Source organism: Cynocephalus volans, chromosome 5, assembly GCF_027409185.1.
Source record: "Cynocephalus volans isolate mCynVol1 chromosome 5, mCynVol1.pri, whole genome shotgun sequence".
Lineage (NCBI taxonomy): Eukaryota > Metazoa > Chordata > Mammalia > Dermoptera > Cynocephalidae > Cynocephalus > Cynocephalus volans.
In genome coordinates this window covers 46,267,194-46,288,057 of record NC_084464.1, presented here as the reverse complement: position 1 = coordinate 46,288,057, position 20,864 = coordinate 46,267,194, and the positions used below count along the sequence as shown (strand labels likewise).

The following is a 20,864-nucleotide window of genomic DNA, read 5'->3' as shown; positions in this document are numbered from 1 at the left end:
CCAGAACAACTGAAAAAAGGGAGCCATTCAGACGCCGGTGAGTCATTGCAAGGGACCGGCACAGGGCCTGTCCCATGGGAAGTGTTTGGAGCACGGGCAGTGGGTGAGATGGGCCCACCAGGGGATCACTGGGGCACGGCAAGGACAGCTGATCTGCCCCCAGTCAGCATAGGACTACTCAGAGGAGACTGGTCTGGAATGCAGAATTGCATGGGGTGCAGTTTGACAAAAAAACTCAGGCCCAGATCAGAGATTCGACAGAACACAGATCCACCGGGTCTCTGGAGAGCCGGAAGTACCTATAAGGTCAACCATTAAACCCTGAGCTGCACAAAAAGCCTTCCCTAGGGAAACAGCAGCAAAGCAGCAATTTAGACAACCACACAGCACAAGTACTGGTTCCCATAGGAAGTTCCCCCATGTTAGAAGCAAAGGACAAAACATTAGTTCCGGGCCAGGCACACCACCAGCACCTTGGGGCCTGCCTGGGAACTGGAGGCTTGGACCTACAGACTGGACCCCAATCCCACATCCAGGCAAACTGCACCAGTGCATTGCAGCCAGCCTGGGGACCTGAAGCATGGAGAAGAGGACTGGACGCCCCTCCCACAACCAGGCACACCACACCAGCACCTTGGGGCCTGCCCGGGGACCCAGGGCATGGAGAAGGGGACCAGACCACCCCCCCACAACCAGGCACACTGAGCCAGCACCTTGGGGCCCACCCAGGGACCCAGGATATGGAGTAGGGAACTGGACCTCTCTCCCACAACCAGGCACAACATGCCAACAACTCAGAGCCCACCCAGGGAACCGGGGCAAGGAGAAGGGGAATGGTCCTCTCTCCACAACCAGGCACACTAAGCCAGTGCTTCAGGGCCCACCGGGGGACCTGAGGCATGGAGAAGGGGACCGGACCACCCTCCCACAATCAGGCACACTGCACCAGCACCTTGGGGCCTGCCCAGGGACCTGAGGCAAGGAGAAGGGGAATGGACCTCTCTCCCACAGCCAGGCACACTGAGCCAGCGCTTCAGGGCCCACTGGGGGACCTGAGGCGTGGAGTCGGGAATAGGACCACCCTCCCACAACCAGGCACACTGAGCCTGCACCTTGGGGCCCACCCAGGGACCTGGGGTATGGAGTCAGGAACCGGACCACCCTCCCACAACAAGGCACACTGAGCCTGTGCCTTGGGGCCCACCCAGGGACTCAGGGTATGGAGTTGAGGACTGGACCTCTCTCCCACAGCCAGGCACAACATGCCAGCAACTCAGAGCCCACTCAGGGAACCAGAGCAAGGAGAAGGGGAATGGTCCTCTCTCCCACAACCAGGCACACCAAGCCAGCGCCTCGGGGCCCACCCACTGTCCTGGGGCATGGAGAAGAGGACCAGACCACCCTCCTACAACCAGGCACACTGAGCCAGTGCTTCGGGACCCACCAGGGGAACTGAGGCATGGAGAAGGGGACTGGACCTCTCTCCCACAACCAGGAACACCACGCCAGCACCTTGGGCCCCGCCCAGGGACCCAGGGCATGGAGAAGGGGACTGGACCTCTCTCCCACAACCAGGCACACAGCACCAGTGCCTCAGGGCCTGCCCAGAGACCTGAGGCATGGAGGAGGGGACTGGACCTCTCTCCCACAACCAGGCACACTGCACCAGTGCCTCAGGGCCTGCCCAGAGACCTGAGGCATGGAGAAGGGGACTGGACCTCTCTCCCACAACCAGGCACACTGCACCAGTGCCTCAGGGCCTGCCCAGAGACCTGAGGCATGGAGAAGGGGACTGGAACCTCTCTCCCACAACCAGGCACACCACACCAGCACCTTGGGCCCTGCCCAGGGACCCAGGGCATGGAGAAGGGGACCAGACCACCCTCCCACAACCAGGCACACTGAGCCAGTGCTTTGGGGCCCACCCAGGGACCCAGGGTATGGAGTCGGGGACCGGACCACCCTCCCACAGCCAGGCACAACATGCCAGCACCTCGGAGACCACCCAGGGACATGGGGCATGGATAGGGGACTGGACCTCTCTCCCACAACCAGGCACAACATGCCAGCACCTTGGGGCCTGCCCGGGGTCCCAAGGCAAGGAGAAGGGGACCAAACACACCCCACAACCAGGCATACTGCCAGTGCCAAGGAGCATGCCTAAAACAGCACCCCTACGTGGGTGGCCCACCACAGTCACCACAATAACCATGGCTGCTGCAAAAGCAGCTAGACGCCACAACCACCACATAGATGGTCCGCCAACCACTGGAGTGTATTCACATAAGAAGAGTCACCATCAGAGACAAAGAGAAGAAGAGGATGTCTCTTTCCACAAAACCCATTTCAGAGTGACAGAAGAAGCATCTGCTCTATGATAATATTGGGGGACCTGATCACATCTCTCAGCATTGGACAGATCATCTAGGTAGCAAGTTAACAGAGTAACCATTATTCTTTCAGAAGGAGAGAAGAAATCTAGGCAATTAGAGGGTGGAGGGGGAGGGAATGGGGGAAGGGGAGAGGTTGGACAAGGGGCATAAAGAATAATTATGATTTATAACAATATATATGCTAGTAATACTGATTTAATCAACATCTCTCAATGTTCAACCCCCAAAATATGTATAATTGATTTTGATTCAATAAATAAAATAAATTATTTAAAAAAAAAAAAAGGAGTGGCTAGGAGTTGGGATCATCTAGAGGCTTCTTCACTCATATGGATGACCCCTGGTCTGGAATGTCTCAAAGGCTGGACTCAGTCAGGACTGTTAACTGGCACACCTATATGTGTGGTTGTTCCATGTAGCTTGAGTGTCACTCGTCCGCCTCCCGCCCCACCATTCTACGAGTTACAAGTGAGCCACTGAGACAAACAGAAGAGCATATAGGATGACAGATATTGTTGCAGTCATATTTAGAAAATACAATCAATCTGCCAGATGTCTTATTCTCTCTCCTTTCCTTCCAGGACTCCAATATTGTCCCACAGATCACTGAGGCTCTGTTTTTGTTTTTCAATCTTTTTTCTCTGTTCTTCAGAGTGGATAATTCCTGTTGCTCTGTTTTCAAGTTTACTGACCCTTCCCTTAGCCATCTTCAGTCTGCTGTTGAGTAAATCCAATAAATTTTTCATTTCAGATATTACTCTTTGAAGTTCTAGATTTTACACATGTTCTTTTTTATAGTTTCCATTTCTCTGCTGAGATTCTCCATCTGTTTCTCTCTTAAACCAAGTTTGTTTTAAAGTCCTTGTCTAATATTTCCAAGATCTCAGTTATCCTAGGATCGAACTGACTGCTTTTCCCTTGACAATGAGAAACATTTTCTTTCATCATACATCTAGTAATTTATCATTGTATACTGAACATTATTGACACTCTGGATTCTATCAATCTTCCTCTGAAAAGAGCTGAATTTTGTCCTGTCGGGCAATTAACTTGGCTGGATTCACATTCCAAACTCTGTCTCCCCTGCAGTGGGCAGCAGCTGAATCTCAGTTCAATTCTTTCAGCTTTCCAACTGTTGATTTTTCTAGGCTCCATGGAGTCTTCCCCCATGTAGCAACAATTTAGACAGAATTCAGAAGCAGATTTTAGGGCGCCCCCCTTTCTATTAATCTCTCCTTCTGAGATTCTCCCCCACCCCTTTTTCCAGCCCCTCTTTAGCCCTAAACTCCATCCTTTAACTCCCCAAGCTAGTAACACTGGATCTTTGCTTGAGTTCTATCCACCATGCAAACTAGAGTACCCTGAGGCAAAAATCTATGTAAATGAAAGTCTTTCTCCTAACACTTCCCATTTTAAAAATTTCTTCAAGTAGTTGTTTTTCACATACTATCCAGAATTCAAAATAGTTATCTGAGAGTTAGTTTGATACAAGATATTCTATTATTAGAAGTAGAACCCTTTTCTACTACATTTAATTGGTTTTATGTCCTACACAAGAGGCAACCATCATGAGAGTTACCAAAAACACATATGACCAAGATGTGCATAAATGCACCCTCTCAAAGCAGTATAATAGATGGGTATGTCATGCCCTTGGTCTGCTGAGGATATCCTTATTATAAAAAATTAAAACAATACAAAGGGGTATAAAAAAATGACAAGGGCCGGCCCGTGGCTCATTTGGGAGAGTGTGGTGCTGATAACACCAAGGCCACAGGTTTGGATCCCTATATAGGGATGGCCAGTTGGCTCACTTGGGAGAGTGTGATGCTGACAACACCAAGCCAAGGGTTAAGATCCTCTTACCATTCATCTTTAAAAAAAAGAAAATGACAATTTCTACTACATAGAAGTAACTATATATCTAGATAGACAGATGCATAAAATAGAATTATTCCATATATACTCTTCTAAAACTTGCTTTTATTTTTAATTAAAAATATATATTGGAGGGCCGACCTGTGGCTCACTCGGGAGAGTGCGGTGCTGATAACACCAAGGCCACGGGTTCGGATCCTATATAGGGATAGCCGGTTAGCTCACTGGTTGAGCATGGTGCTGACAACACCAAGCCAAGGGTTAAGATCCCCTTACCGGTCATCTTTAAAAAAAAAAAAAAAAAAAAAATATATATATATATATATATATATATATATATATATATATATATATATATATATATATCTTGGGCATTTTATACTGTCAGATGTTTTAATGCTTTTCAATAACTGGAAAGTTATCTACAAACTACATCCCTGTATGAATGCACATAGTTTATTTAATAAAGCCCCTGCTAATTTACCTTGCAATGATGTCATTAGTACAATGCTACATTAAATAGTTTTATAGGTATTCTCACTTGTTTGATTCCTTCTGTAGGACAAATTCATAGCAGTAGAATTTTACATTTTACATTTTGTCCTTCTGTAGGACAAATTCATAGAAATGGAATTTTATGTTTTACATTTTGACGGATATTGCCAAATTTTCCTTCATAGACATGATCCTAATTTACACTCTCAACAACTGTAACTGAGTGCACACATTTCCCACACCCGTGGTAGATGTGTAGTCCATGACGTTCACCTCCCATTTACTACACTGCCCATCCCCAAAATGGGCCAGTCGATGGAAAAAGGATTCTACAGAGGTTCTCTTTCCTTAATTCTCAACAGTAATCCTGTTGAAGATTTTAATTCCCTCCTCTAAGCCTGGAGTCTTGCGAAGAACTAGCCTGTTTAGCTGAAGCCCTAATACCCTGTTTGGTTTGAGGCAGTCTTGCAATCTGGCCCACTAGCAGGGATCAAGGCATGTAAGGCATGTACCTATGGATTCTTCATCTAAATGACGGTTACATATTTGACTACCATTTGCAATTATGCTGCAAAGTCTTATCTACCTAACTACACATCATTTCATTGATCATTCTTCTACAGGACTTAGAGCTCCTCAGCAACTGTAACTAGAGATAGCCACCCTCTCTTTGACCACTCAGTTCCCACAGTGATGAGGTCCCAGGTTCTTTCCCTACACTGGTCCTGAAGATACTACACCAAAGTCTTGCCATGTCTCACTTTGTTAGAAACATTTCTTGTTATGCTAACACATTCTCTTAACTGCCTTTACTTCCATTTCTTAACAATTCCCAAACTTATGTCAAAGCAAAAATTGATGAAATATGAATATTAGATTTCCAATTTTAAAATCTACACACAGTTTTTGGATTTCCCAAAGTAAAAATGCACTTGTTAATGACCAGAAAAGGAAGGCCTATTCCACTAACAGGCATTATTGGTTATTCACTACTGAATAAGAATAGGTATTTCTTCATGGTACCACCTTAAACAGCTGTTTAGAGAAGTGTAATATGTAGATTATCAGAAAATTGCCCAAGGAGAAAACTGAGGAAAAAGGAAAATCCTATCATACACTAAGGCTATCCTTAATTTCTGAGCAGAACTGGCCCTAATTTTGACCAACATGTACACTTATTTTAAGAAGCAAAGATTGCTCAAAATAAGCTGTGTTTCACATCTGAGGGTGAAAAAAAAGCAGACCCTTATGGAGGGTACAAAGAAGAGTTTAAAATAAAAACAAAGTTATTTAACCCCAAGGACTATGATCTCCTTATTAAGGGCTAGAACTGTGCCATTTATTCTGTCCAGCATAAAGCCTAGGATAAGGATGCTGGATTAATTTTTTTTGTGGGGGGGGGGTAGTAGGCGACCAGTACACAGAGCCAAACCCTTGACTTTGGTGTTATCAACACCACACTCTAACCAACTGAGCTAACCGGCCAGCCTTCAGTTATATTTATTGAATGACAATAATAACACAAGGCAAATAAATGGTAATTGCCAAATAGATAGAATGAACTAAGGGGTATATCCAACAATCCATCCACGTTCTTTCACACACTGCAAACCAACTTTGATATCTGATTAACCAGACATGTTAAATCAGGTTTAAGAGTGTCATCTATAAACATGGAAATAAATTTCTCTGTGAGACTGAGGTAGAAGGCACACCCTTCTCATTAGAGATCACTAGAAGGTGCAAAGTATTTAAAAAGGAGAGAGAGAAAGAGAAACTAGTACATTCTAAAAACTCTGTATAGAAGCTTTTATAATAAAAATAACATCCAAGAAAAATGATATTTAACTGTGAATAAAAATTACTTTTAAAGTAATAGCTATCATTTAGTAACTACTCACATTATTCCATGTACCGTTCTAAGTACTTTATACATTTTTAACTAATTTATTTCTCTCAATGATGCAAAAGACTACTATTATCCCCATTTTATATGTATTTATTTGACGGCTGGTCAGTACAGGGATCTGAACCCTTGACCTTGGTGTTACGAAGCTGTGCTCTAACCAACTGAGCTACTGGCATTCCTCATTTTACAGATGAGGAAACTGAGACATAGAAAGGTTAGATAACTTGCCTGAGGTCTCAGAACTAGTAACTAACAGAGCTAAGATTCAAAATCTAGCAGTCTGGTCCAAGAACTTGAAGACTTAACTACACCATGTCATCTCCCTGACTTTTAACAAAGTCAACACAGGTGTAGAGGTTTGGTAACAGACCCAGAACAAGCTTTAGCTTGTTCAGATGCATTAGCATAGTACAAAAGCCCTCTATGATCTAGCTTCTCTCTCTTTCCAAAATAATTTCTAGCTGTATCACCCTCAAACCATACTTTCTAGTGATACAGAACTATCTGCAGTCTCCTAGATGCACCCTGCTGCTTTTCAATTCAGTACCATGGCTCATGCTGCTCCCTCTGCTGGTAGCACCTCTCTTCCCCTGTCTGTCCCCACCCCCTCCCCGGTCCACAAAAACTCTTAATGCTTTACTGGGCTTCTTGGTTACAAGTCTATAAGCAGTTAGATCCCTGAACAGAAACCTCACCTCATTTCTATTTGAGTTCCTGGTGCTTGGTGTACAAAGCAGGTGAGCAATAAAAGTTTGCTGAATTAATTAATAAAAAGTCTCAAAAACAGAGTCCTCAAAGGTAGTTCAGGGTCTGGGTCCAGCTGAGAGAAAGGCCAGACTCCCTGAACTCCCTGTCCCAGGCATCTGAGAATGGCTGAGATACGACCTACAGCTATGTATCCAACCTCCCGCAGCAAACCCTCCTCAAAGAGTCTGAGGAACCTCTCTTGTTGGGGTCAGAGGACTAAGGAGCCACAGCCAACTCTGCCTGAAAGGATGGGAGACAGTGAGGGGCTCTCCTAAGGTTCAGCAAAAGGATATGCTCCAACACATTGCCAGGCCTCTAACTTCATATCAATTTCTGTTAAGACATTTTTCCCAGGGCTGGCTGGCCAGTTAGCTCATGGTTAGAGCATGGCGCTGATAACACCAAGGTCCAGGGTTCCATCCTGTACTGGCCAGCCACCAAAAAAAGACATTTCCTCAAATAAAACGTGTTCCTGAACTGCAAGCCCTTCTTTCACCCAACTTAAAAAACACAGATAGAAGGAAGGAAGGAAGGAAGGAGGAGAAAAACATTTCTCTGAGAAAAGGGAAATGCATGTTTTCAGCATTGCCTGGGAAAGCACTTGGACCAGATGACTAGAGGCAGTCAGCTTGGATAAATTTATTCCCTCCTTGTCTGTATTCTCTACATATTAGAATTTCCTAACTTTCAAATGACTCATATATAACACAATCTGCTGCCCAGACCCCTGCCCCCTCCCCACTGCCACCACAACAGAAACCATTTTGAGAAAACAAAAACTGGGAACTTTCAGAGTATCTCTAGATTCAGAAGCTGTGAAAATAAGGGTGGCTTAGGGGAGCTGACATTACAGGATATATTCTGAATAGAGCTGATCTTTTATTTGGTGGAATCCCTGCTCCAAAATATGTTCTCTATTTTCCCTTTGACTTAGCTGAAATCTTGTATCCTAAAGAATTGAGAATTCTGGCTGGTTAGTTAGCTCAGTTGGTGAGAGTGCAGTGTTGTAACACCAAGGTCAAAGTTTTGGATCCCCATACCAGCCAGCCACCAAAAAAAAAAAAACTGGGAATTCTGAGAAAGTGAGGGAAATAGAGCATACAGGCCTGAGGGGGAAAGGGCATGGTAGCAGGGGGCTGAGGACAAAATCAGAGCAATTGCAGGTATGGGAACAGGAGCCTTGGGAGGTAGAGAAGACATAAAGGAGGGAAGAGAGAATGTATGAGGACAGACTTTAGCTGTTTCAAAATTTCACATAAAAGAAATTTCACACTAAGTGTTTCTCAATTCCTTTTTTCAGCAATTATTTTACAATGCCTCTTTTACTGTACTAAAATTATTTTTACATATGATGTAATTTACTTAACACATAATTTCAAGAAAAGTCAAATATAATGTCCAACATACACATAAAAGGAAAAGTATTTATAATAAAATAATTTGCATTTCAATATTAAAATGCTCCAACACCACTGCAATAGAAGACAGAGTTGTCAGATGCTTGCACCCACATGTGGAATCATGAGGATTAAGAACAGCTACAAATGGAGACAAATACAGGCATATCGTATTGGCGACTCCAATACCATGAGTGGCACTGCCAACAGTGACAGTATTTTCCAAAATGGTGACAAACTCCTGGTAAAGTTTAAAACAATCTTTCCTCACGGTTATTGTAGTCTTGGGACATTCACTGTAGTTTAAAGCTGTGCAATATTGTGTTTTCAAGTAAAATAGAGTTCGATTCTAGGCTCATTACAATCTAAACAGATAATTCACCTATGGAAACATCTAGCATTCAAAAGTCAAGAGGGCCGGCCCGTGGTTCACTTGGGAGAGTGCGGTGCTGATAACACTAAGGCCACGGGTTCGGATCCCATATAGGGATGGCTGGTTCGCTCACTTCAGAGAGCGTGGTGCTGACAACGCCAAGTCAAGGGTTAAGATCCCTTTACCAGTCATCTTTTAAAAAAAAAAAAAAAATCAAGAGACAAGGGACAATGCTTCTTTATGTGAGATTATTCTCCATAGTACAGGACAGCAGCATCCTTGGCCCCCCACTAACTAAGTGCTGGTCACACTCCTCAATCACTGTGACAACCAAAAAGAGTCAGTCCTTGCTAAGATATAATAATCTAAAGGATCTACTTCAAGGAATAGGAAAGAAAACACTCTTTTTCTTCTTCTTCACCTCCACCTACTCCTTCAAATAGTACCTTAACAACCAAGACCCAGAACTCCATCTAGTAAGCTTATTTTATATATAACTAATCCTCCGTGGCTTTTATGCGCTAACTTAGTAAAACATTCAACATTATAACACTATTTCTACTAGACAACACACTCCAAATTTCATACTTAGAAATAGATTTTTGGAACACAGCACTTCCACTAAGTCAGACAAATACACTGATATCTCACCATCAGTGTTCTCTATAATTTTTAAAATGGTGGGCTGGCAGCCAAACTACATATAACCAATGCACTATAAAGACTGAGCACACATGTAAAAAGATTACTGATGTAGGCAAATAAAACAACAAAGTCAATCCAACAAATATTTTATAATATATCTAGTCCTTATTTTTGTGGCAAGTAGGTACAAACTATATACCCTTTACCTAAATTACTAACATGTATTATTTTTACACTTTAGTTTCCCCCTTTACTATAGATACTAATTGATTCTACTATTTATAAATACTGGAAAATGTTCTTTAGTATCTGTGATCAGGACCAGTAGCAAGTTCTTGCCCTTACCACACGGAAACAAAAGGACCCTTAATGATACTGGCTGAATTGGATTTCCTTGCCCTTCTGCCCCTCTCCCCCCACTACTCTCCAGGTCTAAGGTTCCCTAAATTCCAACCACACATTCTCACTCCACATATTTTCTCCCACATCCACTTCACCTATTCAAAGTGTCCTCAAACTCTCTGATTTCAAAGCAGACAAGAGACACAATCTCCACACTCCACACAAGGCCACACTCCACTGGGTATAGAAAACTAAGCTATCATGAAAAGAATCTTTCTTTTCAGTGATTAACGCCATACTCACAGTTTTCAACCAGGTTTTGTATTGGGTGAGGGTAAATAAATGACCTCTAATATTTTTTCACTATAAGAATACAGTATATGATTGTGTTATCTTCTTAGACTCTATATAAGTAAATCCTGTAAGGACCCAACCCAGTGTATATATTGCAGCTATTTCACCTATGCTGAAGTCAAAGTTTCCTCCTTGAAGTATGCCTTAATGTGAAAAAAGATGATAAAGAAGGACAACCTTGGTTCCTTCTTTCTGTAAGGACCAATGAGAAAGGCTTCCTGGGTGCCAGTAATATTGTTTCTTCAGGTGCGCGTTGGCAACATGGGTATGTTCTGCTTAAAACACTAAATAGATGAAAGGTATTTAACCACAGTAACAGAGTGGTTAAAGAACACAGCTATGGAGGAGTGCCTGCATTTGAATCTCAGTTCCATCACTTACTAGTTATGACTTTGGTCAAGTTATTCAGCCTTTCTGTATCTCATTTCTTCATCTATAAGAGGACTAATATCTACCTCATAGGATTATTATGAGGATTAAATCATCATAAGACTTGTAGAGTGCTTAATTAGCACAGTTGGCTATTATTAAATATTTGCTTAGTAAATAAAAGTGCTTTATTCCAAAGCAACACAAGAAAATGAGACAGGAAAACAGAGACAAGTTGACTGTTAACTAGAAAATGCACAAAATAATTATGTGGGAAATGAAGGTGATAATAACTAAAGTCTAGTGTAAAGGGACATGACTTGAAAATTGAAACTAGTCCTACAAACCTCCTACTAAACAGACCATGGGCAAATAACCAACCTCTTCACCGCCCACTGGGGGCAGCCCTGATGATCTCTAAGATCTTTCCGTCTCTTCAGTGCTCTTCAGGATAATAAGCAACAATGAGTGGAGGCACAGATCAGGAACTAAGAGGGCTGAGCTCACAGTCGGGTTCTCTTAATCTCCAAAAGGAATTCTGAAATCATCTATACCTCTGAATTTCGCCTAATACTTACATTTTTAAAATAATTATCATGTCTATGAGCCATGTCTCTGTAACTCAGTTTCACATTTCCTGTAGTCATTTAGAGTAAATAATTAAGACTTCTGATGGGTTTGTAAAAGAGCCAGTTGAATTTCTGTCATACATGCCACAGCAGTGTCTCTAATTTCTCTGGCCCTGTTATATAGCTACTCTTTATTAAATACCTACTTACATGTCAGGCACTGTAGTAAAAATACTTTATCCCCAATCCTCAAAAAAATCTGTGTATTATTCTACCTTATTCTTATCTTTTACAGATAAGAATACTAAGGCTCAGAAAGGCTGCCTTGCTCATTAGTGGCAGAGCTGGAAGGGGAACATGGCTTGTCTGGCACCAGCACCCATGCTCTTTCCATTAGCCATAGTCTCTTGACTTACTTTATAATCAATCCTATTTCTTCCTACTTGTATAATGAAAGGTCGTTAGCTAAGGTGACCTAAAACAAGAATATCCCTGTACAGGCAGACAGGCAGGCAGGCAGGCAGGCAGGAAGGAAGGAAAGAAAGAAAGAAAGAAAGAAACAATAATCTAATTTAGTGAAAAATCAATTTTGGATATCTCTTTAATGAATGATTACTTTGTGTTTCTAAGTAAAGGTCTCTTCCTGGGTCTATTTAAATGAATGCTGTGCATGAAAGCTATTTGTATTGAGCAGCAGTCATCCAAACCATAGGTTATAGGCTTTAAAAGACACTTACATTTCTTCCCTGCTACATCCCCAGTGCCCAGATCAGTGCCCAACCTAAAGTCCACACTTAAGAAAAATATCTTGAATACCATTCCCCCCAAATCTTGTTTACCAAAATACTCTACTAATAAGAAGGATGCATTCCAACAAGATACTTTATTATCTGAAATTTCATGCCCCAAATTAGATACCATATGAGAGTCACCGGCATATCCTCTCTGCTATAGGACATTCTCCTCCAGGTCAAATGGTACTGTCATCATCAGCAACAAGTAATTATCAAACACCTACAGTATTTATTTAACACAGTAACTCAGTATACCTTCCCTTCTCTCTCTTTCCCCATCAGGTCTGGCAAGCCACAGAGCTGTAGTTCCTCCCCAGGCAAGCCGGCCTGCATGTGTGTGCTGGAGACTATACAGAGACACAATGTCACACATAATTAGGTAGCTTTTCAAAACTAAACAAAGGCCCCAGAAGTTTGGCCTTTCCCCCAACCAGACTCATATCATAGCACCTCTTCCTGGAGCCCTGAAATTGGAGCTGTAACATAACCTCTTCTTCCTCCTCAGTCCCCAACCTGATGCTGAGAAAATCAGAAATTTCCCATGTCTGTCATACTTATTCCTGCTTCATCTAAAAAAGACACTTTGTTCACCTAGGACTCAATCAATGTGTCAGCACATACTATTAAAATTTTTCTTTAAAAAACCCAATGTTCATAGGCGGTAAACAGAATATGTGGAATATGTGTACAAAACAGGGGAAAGTTTACCAGAGTTAGGAACCTGGATTCTGTTCCACTACCTTACTTTCCTATGCAACTTGGACAAGTCACTTATCCTGTCTAGATTTAGTTTCCTCAGCCATAAAATGAGGAGTTGAGGGCTGGCCGGTTAGCTCACTTGGGAGAGCGTGGTGCTGGTAACATCAAGGTCATGGGTTCAGATCCTCATAAAGGCCAGCCGTCAAAAAAAGACAAAAAAAATAAAATGAGTCACTGAACTAGATCAGAGATTATTCACCTAGCTCCAGGATGCCTTGAGGGGTTCAAATGTGTTTCAGGGGCTCATAATGCCCCGGGCCAGAACTTATGTAAAAAATTGCCCATTTGCATATATGGATTTTTCTGGAGAGAAGGCCTATGGCTTGTATTAAATTGTCACAAAAGTCGTGACCCAAAACATAACCACAGCTCATGTTTTATTGAGCACTTACTATGTGCTAGGCACTATGCTAATATGAATAGCATTATTATCCCATTTTTGAGATGAAGAAAGCAAATCAGAAAGAGTCTAGGCTCTTGAACACAACACTATGATAGGTGACTTCATCTCTAAGCCCTAAAATTCTATATCCATTCAAATTAATAAAGGTTCCTCTGATTAAATTCTCTGTCCCATTCTGTAATCTTTAGTCCTACTTTTAAATCTTTACACAGAACCAACAGACTTATGGAATACCCAGATTAACACTACCTGAAAAAAGACTATATTTCGTTAATTCGAGTAAAGGGTCCAAAGGCACTCCTGCCTCCAATCTGCTTTTTCTTTTATAACATGGTCAAAAGATGTATCTGAATCTAATTACTACTCAAAATCTAAGATCAAAGTAACAAGACATAAGCCAGAGTGGCAGCTAAGAAAAGGGGATGCAGTGGCAGGACAGTGTCTCACACACCACTTACAGATGCAATGACAAGACCAGGAGAGATAGCAGTACAAGGCCTGGGTGTTCCATGTTGACTGGCATTTCCCCTATTCCTACGTCCTGAAAACCACTGACCTCTGTGGAGTCAAGCCCTGGATCACTCCCCACTTGAAATACAAAGCTGGTTATGGTATTACCCATCACCAACCCCCGCCTAAAATAAGGATTGAAAAGCTACCTCCCAATTTTTGTGTCCACCAGTTCTGACAAACTGCAATCGTTAACGCAAGGGCCAGCAGTCACCCAGCTACACCTAAAAACTTTTGTCCGCCAACCCCCTCAAACCCCAATTACTGAGTGACATAACACTGCTTGATAAAAGACTACAAAGACGTGGACGTTGTTGGTACTCTGACAGGCTGTCAAAAAACCTCGTCTTCTTAAAGAGAAGGTTGCTGAAACTTTATCCCCAGCTCTCATGACCTTTCTCCCATTAGTCTATGCAATGAGAAGAGAAGCAAAGGAGGGAGAAAGGATCTCAGGCCCTGGGTGCAGGGCTTATATCTTTTTCCAGGGTGATGCAACAGGGTCAGACAGAAGAGGAGGAGGAAGAGCTGGGAGCTTCTGGGAAATGTGAGGGAAAAATGGGTTATGTTGGACTGGGTGGCAGGGTTACTCAGAATGGGCAGGGGGAGAAAGGGTCTGGGAGAGGAAGTCAGTGGAGGGCTGGAGGGGCGGGTCAAGAGACGGGCAGAGGCCCCGAGGGACAGCGAGTTCAAAGGCCACAGGGGGCAGAAGGAACAGGAACACAGCGAGGGCGGGCAGGAAAAGTGGGCTCCGTGGGGGCCTCGGAGGGAGGGTCAGGGGAGGACGGAGTGACCTGCTCGGAGGTATGAGAACTGAGGGTGGGGACAGCAAGCCAGGAGAGCCCTTAAGGAACGGGAAGAGGTCCGGGGGACTGTTAGGGTGCGGAAGAGAGACTAGGGGCACTGGCGCAAGGACAGGAGCGCCCTGTACCCGAGGGCCCGGGGCTTGGGAAGAACAGAGTTGTGACAACGGTCGGCGCCAGTGGGCGCGGGGGGCGCTGTGCAGGCTCGAGTCGAGGCAGGGGCCACCACGGAGTCCCCGGCCGGGGCTGGAGAGGGGGCCGGGCCCCGAGCGCGGCGGAAGGGAGGAGGTCGGAGGGGGTGAGGGAGGCCCCAGGACCGCCGGGGGCCGGCGCTGGCGCTCTCACCGGGACAGGTGTTTCAGGATCTGCTTCTTAATGATCCCGGCCATGCCGGAGCCGCGACCCGTGTGAAGGCGGGCGGGCAGCTGTGGCCTCTGCAGTCGTGGAGAAGAGGCGGCCCCCTCACGTCGCCGCAGCGCGGGCACCGGATGCCGCCGCCACAGCCGCCGCCATGGCGCTCTCTCGCCCCTGTCCCGGCACCCGCAGCTCCGCCACGATCCCACCCACCCGCGCGGCACCTTGGCCGCCAGCCCAGAGCGACGCGAAGATAGCGGGCCCGGCTGGCGGCGGCGGGGGCGCGCGTGGGCGGGGAGGGGCGGGCCGGCGCGGGGGGGCGGGGCGCGCGCGGGCAGCCTTCCTCCGCCCCGCCCATCTACCTCTCGCCGAGCGAGGTCGGAAGGGCTTCGCCTCTGAACTGCACGAGGTGCGCGCCACGCAGTCTCCTTGGACCTTCAGCCGGGGGACGTGGGGTGTTTGCAGAATTCGTTAGATAATTGCGCGGCTCCCGGATGGCATGGTCCACTTCTCATTCCTCTCACAGGTTCACTCAGCCATTTAGGTCCTTTCTCCCAAAACAATTCTGTTGAGACCATCCACTGAATTTCTTACTTCAGTTACTTTATTTTTATTTATGTATTTTTGTTCGTTTGTTTCCAAAATTTCCATTAGGTTCTTCTTTATATCTTATTTCTTTGTTGAGACTTTACATTCATCTGCTATTTCTTCATTTGTTCCAATCAAGCATGTTCATGATTGCTCATTGAAGCATTTTTATGATGGCTGCTCTAAAATCTGTTAGGCTGGCAGTTAGCTCAGTTGGGTAGAGCTCGGTCTTATAACACCAAGGTCAAGGGTTTGGGTCCCCTACTGGCCAGCCGCCAAAAAAAAAAGAAAAATCTTTGTCAAATAATTATAATATGTATGTCATCTTCATGTTGACATCTATTGCCTTTTTAAATTCAGTTTGAAATCTTCCTGGTTCATGGTATGATAAATGATTTTAAATTGAAACCTGGATATGTTTGCATTATGCTGTGAGACTCTCGGATCTCATCTAAACCTTCTGTTTTGCTGGATTTTTCTCATACTGGTCCAGTAGGAGAAGGGAGAAGTGCCCTCTTGTTACTATCAGGTGGAGATAAAGTCCAGTTCCCCACTGGGCCTCCTTAGACACCAAGGGAGGAGCTTCTCATTACTGCAAGGCTGATGTGGGAGTTCCTGCTCCCCAGTAGCTTTTCACTAATACTCTCTAACTCGCAGTGGCAGGGTGCCTCATTATTGCTCCCCACAAGGTCTCTGCTGACATGGGGATTTGTGTAACCTCATTCCTACTGGGCAGTGGTGACAGTCATAAGTCCTGATTATGGCTTCTCTGACACTACCTCAATCGCGAGGCAGCAATGCCTTCTTATTGCCAAATGGGGATGATAAGCCTGACTTCTTATGAGGCCTTCTCTGACACCAGCCCAGCAGGGGGCCAGGGCACCCTGTTACAGCCTCAGGAAAGTGGAAGTCTTAGCTCCCCATTTGGCCTTCGCTGGCCTGGGTGGGGCCACAGTTTTTTCTGTGGTGACTGGCTGTGGTAGAGCAGTTATTGTCTTTAAGTTTTCTGTCTGGCTAAACTGCCTCTTTCCTGGTCCTTTGGCTACCGAGAGCAGGCTTTTCTTGGAGTGTTTTTTGTCTATGCCCATCAGGGTTTCTTGGTTGCCAGCTTCTTCAGCTCCAAGTCTGGTATGTATGAGGCAAAAAAAAAAAAAAAAAAAACCACAGGAAAGGAGGTTAGCTCAGTTGGTTAGAGTGCAGTGTTATAACAGCAAGGTCAAGGACTCGATTCTTGTATCAGCCAGCCACCAAAACCAAAACAAACACAAAACCAGGAAACTTACCATGTTGTTCCTTAGGTCCCAAGTTCCCTAACAGGCCTGCCTTCTCTCCATCTTTCAGTCTTATGCTTGTTATGTATATGTAGGCCTCCACTGACATGGGAATGGTTTTCTTTTTTAAAATTACTTATTATTATTATTTTTTTTTACATTCTAAGATGTTGTGGAGCAGTCGCGGGGGAAGAGAAGGGAAGGAGGAAGGGGAAAGGGTGGGAGGAGGAGGAAAGAGTTGGGGGATGTGGTCAAGGCCCATGACATCCCCCCACCTCATTCCAGCAGGGGAGCCTGGGGCACTTCTGGAAGTAGCTCAGTCAGAGCTGGGCTGGATGTGGACGTTGGGACGGGGCACGGCTGAGGCTCTCAGCCCTCCCCCATCCCCCATCTCCAAATTTGGGAGCCTGGGGGCTTCCAGTTGCAGATTGGTCATCTCTGGGCTGGACGCAGATGTTAGGGTGATGTGGCTGAGGCCCTCGGCCCTCTCCCCACCCAGGCTTGGGAGCCCAGGGGACTTCTGGTTCTTCTAGGTCTTATAGGTGTTCCTTGGTGGTGTTAGACCTTTATTGGTTAATATCAGAACGTTGTCTCTGATCTGAGTTTTCTGTTTTTTCTTTCAGTTGTGTTGAATTGTATATTCTCACCATTTAAACCCTGCACTGGAACTAATTTTGTCCTTCACTTACTTCTAAAATGGGGGAATTTCCTGTGGGAACCAACACTTGAGCCCTGTGGTTGAGCTAATTGCTGCTTTGCTGTTGATTATATGAGGAAGGCTTTCTGTGCAGCACAGGGTTTAATTGCTGACCTTGTAAACACTTCCAGGTCTTTTTAGGTCCAGTACACCTGGGTTACATGGAAACTCTGGTCCGAACCTGAGTCTTTTCAACAAACTGCACCCCCTGCAGTTCTATATTCCTGACCAGTCTCCATTGAGTGGCTGCGTGCTGACTGGAGGGCAGATCAGCTGTCCATGCTGTGCTCCAGTGTTCCCCGGGTGGGCCCATCTCCCCCACTGCCTGCACTCCAAACATTTTCCATGGGATGGGCCATGCACCAGTCCCTTGCAATGACTCACTTGCCTCTGAGTGGCTCCTTTTTTCCATTGTCTGTGGCCCCTTGCTCCTATGTGGGTCCATGGGAATCTTGTTAGTAGTCTTGCTGGCCTGGGGGCCACCAAGGCCCTCTTCACTGCAGCTTCCAAGCAACTTCTTATGAAGGGCACAGCAGCAGCTTTTGTCAGCTCTTGCTCCGTGTGCTTACCAGGGCCAGTCTTAAAGTGGCTAGGACTTGAAATGTCAGAGCAGTCCCTTCTTTCTCTCAGCTTCTCCTGCCTTCATGAACTCCATAGGTCTTTCTTCCTCTTCCCCTGAGCTCTAGTGGCCCCAGCTTGGCAATCATTGCTTTGTAATAGTTATAAACTGGTTGATTGTGGGAGAGGGTGATGCTGGGGACCGTCTAATCCACCATCTTGATCAGAAGTCTGTTTAGGGTTTTCAGTTGTACTTACCAATAGGAATAGGGAAAAGTACATCTATTCCTGGAAGTGGAAGTCCATACTTTTTAAAAAGTTTTTATATTGAAATAATCGTAGATTCAAAGGAAGTTATGAAGATAAACAGAAGTCCCCTATACCTTTCACCCAGTTTCCCTCAATGGTTACATCTTACATAACTATAGTACAACATAAAAACCAGGAAATTGATATTGGTATGTGTGTATAGTTCTGTCATTTTATCACATGTGTAGACTCATGTAACCACTACTATAACGAAGATACGGAACTATTCCAACACCACAACAAAGATCTCCCTTGTGCTACTCCTTTATAGTCACATCCTGTGCCCCTCCCCCAATACCATCCCTAACCCCTGGCAACTACTAATTTGTTCATCATCTGTATGATTTTGTTATTTATATAAATGGAATCACGCAGCCCGTGACTTTTTCAGACTGACTTTTTCCATTTAGCATACTGCTTTTGAGATCCATCCAAGTTGTATCAATAGTTAATTATTTTTATTGCTGAGTCATATTCCACAATCCATACATTTTTAAAATACCTAGCTGATCACTTTATTTCAGATCTGGTAGCTTCCCTCACCTGCTTGACCAGATGGCCACAACTCTTAATCCATGATTAAACATTCATTTGCACATACTGTTCTACGTAAGGAACAAAAGAGAAATACACAATGCCTAAGAAAGGTAAGTCTGTGCAAACAAGGAATGGCAATCTTGGAGCAAAAGTCAAGAGAAAGAGGGTTGAGTAACAAAGATATGTTGTTAATATCTGTAAGGATTCTTAGGAGTAGTTTCTAGTTTGTGGTGACTTTTTTTTTTTTTTAAAGACGCTCTCAGAGAGGACAGCCTGCATCTCTTGGCAATCTGTTCTGGCATTTTTCTTTGGCCTCCTTCATTCTCTTGGCCAAACGTTTAGCATATTCTGCGGCCTCTTTTTATTTTTCTTAGTACACTGTTTCTTCAGAGTAATAAGCTGGCTTTTGTGTTGCAAGACACATGGAGTAACGAGACACTAAATCTTGGGTGCTTTGGTCCTAGGTTTCTTACCTTCCTTGCCTAAGGGCTTTCTTACAACATATCAGCGCATGTCATCTTTAGAGAAATTGAAAACTCTGCAGATTCTGCTAGCTCTTTTGGGCCCCAGGTGATAAGGCACCAGAGTGTCAGTCAGTCCAGGAATATCCTTCTCTCCTTTATAATAACTAAGATGAGAACACTCAGATTGGCATCTACAATGCAACCCCCAAATGGATTTGTGCTTTCTTTCTCCAGTTCTCCTTGGTCTATAACAGGAATGTCCCTTTACTCAGTAGCCAATGAACACGGCCATGGGTGAAGACACAGTTTCATGGGAACTTCAATGAGTTTCTGGCAGCCAGTGGCTGGGAAGGAGATATTCAGCTTCATCTTGAAGCAGCTGACCATCTCCTAGGCACCACAAAAAATAGTAGCTATAATTTTTTTCTTTTGTTCAGCTGGCCAGTCCAAGGGTTGAACCCTTGACCTTGATGTTATCAACACCATGCTCTAACCAACTGAGCTAACTGGCCAGCCCTAGATATAACTTCTTAAAACAGCTTTGAGGTATGAGTGACATATAATAAAGTGCACATATATAAAATGCATACATTTAAAGTGTACAATTTTTAAAGTTTTGACATATATACACATCTGTGAAATCATCACAATCAAGATAATGAACATATCCATCATTCTCAACAGTTTTAGCTATCGTTTTGAGCTACACTGGCCTCCCTGCTATTCCTCCAAAACAAGTAGACTCCCACTTGTGGGTCTTTGTAGTTGCCGATCCCTCTGCCTAGGAAGCTTATGCCCAGGCTCTCCTCACTACCACCACTCCCTTCCTCTTTCTAGCACAGAGGTATCCCTTATCTGGCACTGCTTATCCCCCTTACCTGCTTTATCTTTCTTCATGGCACATACACCAAAGATTGGTGTTCATCAGTTATTACTCTCCTCCATGAGCGTCTCTCTTTTTATCAGTCAGGTTTAGGTACAGCTGCATATAACAGAAAACTCGAAGTAATATATGACTTTAATAAAAGGTTATTTATTTATCTCACATGTAAAAGAAGTCTAAGGTAAGCAGTCCACGGCAGCTCTTCAATCATCAGGGACCTAGGCTTAAGTCTTGCTAATACCATCCTTAGTTGCCAAGATGGTTGCTTGTGTTCCAAACTTCATATCCACTTTCCAGTCAATAGGAAAGAGAAAGGTGTGTTCCCTCCTACCTCTTGGCCTTACCTAACTACAAGCTATGGGAAATGTCTTCATTGCAGATGGCCATGGATCCAGATAAACATTACAGGTTCTACTATTTTACGGGTAGTTATAGATACTGGGGTGGACAATTGGTGATGTCTGCC

The 20,864-nt window shown here is 44.4% G+C and overlaps 1 protein-coding gene and 1 pseudogene across 1 annotated transcript in view; both read right to left on the bottom strand.

The window, feature by feature from the left end:
• The window catches only part of BLTP3A (bridge-like lipid transfer protein family member 3A), a 62,018-nt gene extending 46,725 nt beyond the window's left edge, over nucleotides 1-15,293 (bottom strand). Inside the window, exon 1 of the mRNA XM_063096435.1 lies at nucleotides 15,083-15,293. Within this exon, the coding sequence (XP_062952505.1) occupies nucleotides 15,083-15,126 (44 nt within the window). The 5' untranslated portion in view covers nucleotides 15,127-15,293. The remainder of the gene's footprint in view (nucleotides 1-15,082) is intronic.
• A 3,946-nt stretch (nucleotides 15,294-19,239) lies between these two features.
• LOC134379010 (small ribosomal subunit protein eS6-like) lies at nucleotides 19,240-19,892 on the bottom strand (annotated as a pseudogene).
• Between the last annotated feature and the right edge of the window lie 972 nt (nucleotides 19,893-20,864).